This window comes from Triticum aestivum, chromosome 7B, assembly GCF_018294505.1.
Source record: "Triticum aestivum cultivar Chinese Spring chromosome 7B, IWGSC CS RefSeq v2.1, whole genome shotgun sequence".
Taxonomy (NCBI): Eukaryota; Viridiplantae; Streptophyta; class Magnoliopsida; order Poales; family Poaceae; genus Triticum; species Triticum aestivum.
This window is the reverse complement of record NC_057813.1, coordinates 429,858,406-429,861,426: the sequence shown is the minus strand read 5'-3', so window position 1 is coordinate 429,861,426 and position 3,021 is coordinate 429,858,406. Positions and strand designations below refer to the sequence as shown.

Sequence of the window (3,021 nt, the reverse complement as noted above, 5' to 3'; positions counted from 1 at the left end):
AGCATCGATTGTGGACATCGGACAGACGGGTACGCCATGGCCTGCAAGATAACCCATCGCCATGCTATACTTGTTTGCAGGATGAGGACACGGCTGAGCACATCTTGGTGCAATGTGTCTATGCTAGACAAGTGTGGCATAAGTGCTTGGACACCCTGGAAATTGACATACCCCACCCCAGCAGCACGGATACTTTTGTCGACTGGTGGCTAAGGACACGAGCTGGATTCCATGGGAAGCAAAAGCGAGGTTTCGATTCACTCATAATTGCTGCGGCTTGGTCGCTATGGAAACAGAGAAACGCTAAAGTTTTCAACAGATCGGAACAGGTTAAGGACTACAATGAGTTAGCTAGAGCCATCCTTGAGGAGATTCGTGATTGGCATATTGCAGGTGTTGGAGTGGGTGGATTAGAACGTTTTGTGAGAGATCACGATTGATCTACCGTAGGTGTGAGTGGGTGCTTGGGTGATCGATGTTCGCATTGATTGCTCGTCTCTTGTAAAACTTTTTCTCCCTTCTATAAAAATACGGTACGCTATTGGCGTACTCTCGAAAAAAAAATTTAGTTTGCTCCACATCAGCCTGTGAGTCCACCCCACCTCAAGTATTTTTTCGTCCTCCGCCACTTTCTACATAGATACTACAGACTTTCATTCCGAATCGAAGCACGAAATTTCTCTCTACAAAAAAGAAATGCAAAAAATAAAACACTCAAAATTGCGAGTACGCTGCCAAAAGCCCCAAACCCAAGCCGGCCTACAGGCTTCGCAGCGGCAGCAGGCGCACGGGGACGCCGTGGCGCGGCCGGAGGGTGAGGACGTTCACCGGCGCGTGGCGGTACTCGTCAGAGATACCGAAGCGGAAGCTCGCGAGCAGCATGGCCAGCACGATCTTGGCCTCCACCATGGCGTACGCCTGCCCGACGCAGTTGCGTGGCCCGGCCGCGAAGGGCAGGAACCGACCCGCTCCTGGCCGGGCGCGGCCGGGCGCGAACCTGTCCGGCCTGAACTCGTGCGCGTCCGCGCCCCACACGGCCTCGTCGTGGTGGATGGCCAGCAAGGGAATCCACACCGACGCGCCCCTCGGCACCCGCAGCTCGCCGCCGAGCGTGATGTCCTCGAAGGCCATCCTCGGCAGCAGCGTCGCCGGCGGGTACAGGCGCAGCGTCTCGTTGATCACCATCTGCAGCTGCACACGCATCCACGTGTTAAACATTGACGTGTACAGTGGCGCCGGAGTGCATGTGTTTCGACGGTGTCAAATGGCTTACGACGGCGAGCTTCGGGAGGTGATCTGCGGCGGGTGGAGCGTGGCCACAAACTTGGGCAACCTCGGCGCGAGCCTTGTCCTGCCACTCCGGGTGCGTGGCAAGCAGCATGATGGCCCAGGTGAGGAGCAGCGCCGATGTCTCGTGGCCGGCGAAGAAGAAGGTCTTGCACTCGTCAATGATCGTCTGGGCATCGTACCCCAGCTCGCCGTGGCCGAACGCGTTCTCCTTCTTCTCCATCTCGGCCAGGAGCATCCCGAGGAGCCCCCGGCTGCACGCCTCTGCTGACGGCCTCCGCCCCTCGTCGGCGATCTCGCGGTTGCGCTGGATCGACTCCTTGAGCACCTGCTCTAGCTCCCCGTTCAGCCGTTTCATCTCTCTTCTGTACTTGCTCGGAAAATACCTAAAAAAAACCGTAGTACTCCCTTTGTTTTTATTTAGTTCGCATATTAGCTTTGGTCAGAGTCAAACTTTACAAACTTTAACCAAGTTTATATACAAAAATATTAAGATATACAATAACAAATCAACAATATTAAATTTATTATTAAATGTACTTTCACATTGTATAAATTTATTATGATAAATGTCTATATTGTTTTCTATAAACTTGGTCAAACTTTATAAAGTTTGACTTCAGTCAACTCTAATATGCAGAGTAAATAAAAACGAAGGGAGTACTACTTTAAACCACGACAGAGAAAAGGAATGCAGGATCACCATGAAAATGCACTTAGATATTTTCAAAAATGAATAAATAATTTGTGGTGAGGTGATGTTTGATTGATGACTCACTGGCTACCGGGGACCCAGAGGTAGCGGCTGGAGCGTGCGGTGAGCCGCTGAAGCTCCTCAATTAGGTGGAAGATGCGCTTGCCGGTCTCGTAGCTGGTGTCGAACTCGGTGCGCGCGATGACGTCGCCGGCGAGCCTCGTCATGTGCGCGCTCATCTCCACCTCGTTTCCGCCCCGCGCCACCGCCTCCTGCAGCGCTCGCACCGTCTGCCGCGTGCACTCCACCATGTGCCCGACCCTGCCCTTGAGCTTGTCAGCCATGAAGGCGGGGGCAACGACGTGGCGCTGGTGCGACCAGGTGGCACCGTTCGCCATGAGCAGGCCACGGCCGATGAAGTGCTTGGCGCCCTGCCGCTGCAGCCACGATTTGCCGGTCACGTGCGCATGCTTCGACGAGAGCAGCTCCCGCACCATGACGGCGTCCGTCACGCACACCCGTGGCTCGCTCCCGTACCAGTAGACGAACAACCTCCCTGCAGATAGGAAAAACCGAGCTCCGGTCAGACTTGGCAGGCGGGTCATGGCCGGCCAGCGACGCGATTAACATACGTGGCCCACTGACCGAACTTCTTGGACCAGAGAACGTAGTGCGGCAGGAGGCGGCCGACGATATTGTGGCTGAGAGAGCCCATGTCCCCGGCGGTGGACTCGGCGACCAGGGCGGAGACGTCATGGAGGTTACCGACGAGAAGGCGTGGCGTGGGGCCGTGGACGCCTTGTCTGGACAAGATCCTCCGGATCCTCGCCGGCGTGAGGTAGTAGCATGAGGCGGTGATCCATACAGCATTGGCCAGCAACAAGAGTGGCGATGCAACGAGCACTAGGACTATGACCGGTACCATTTTGGACAGGAACTTGTCCTTGTTTACATCTGTGCAAGTGCCACCAGGCCCCGTGCCTATATATAAACACAATGGAGTGGTATGCATGCAGCCATATGATTGGGCCAAGATCAAA

The 3,021-nt window shown here is 54.9% G+C and overlaps 1 protein-coding gene across 1 annotated transcript; it reads right to left on the bottom strand.

The window, feature by feature from the left end:
• Positions 1-581: 581 nt before the first annotated feature.
• LOC123160811 (cytokinin hydroxylase) lies at positions 582-2,556 on the bottom strand. Its single transcript, XM_044578646.1, has 3 exons — positions 2,066-2,556; positions 1,274-1,673; positions 582-1,191 (listed from the first exon to the last, which is right to left on the bottom strand). Exons 1-3 carry the CDS (start codon positions 2,476-2,478, stop codon positions 760-762), a joined length of 1,245 nt encoding a protein of 414 aa, XP_044434581.1. The 5' UTR covers positions 2,479-2,556; the 3' UTR covers positions 582-759.
• Between the last annotated feature and the right edge of the window lie 465 nt (positions 2,557-3,021).

Coding starts and splice junctions, on each gene's coding strand:
- LOC123160811 (XM_044578646.1), bottom strand. CDS start 2,478: ATGGTGCGGGAGCTGCTCTCGTCGAAGCATGCGCACGTGACCGGCAAA. Junction 1,674..2,065: donor CTCTGGGTCCCCGGTAGCCA/GTGAGTCATCAA, acceptor GGTTTTTTTTAG/GTATTTTCCGAGCAAGTACA. Junction 1,192..1,273: donor ACCTCCCGAAGCTCGCCGTC/GTAAGCCATTTG, acceptor ATGCGTGTGCAG/CTGCAGATGGTGATCAACGA.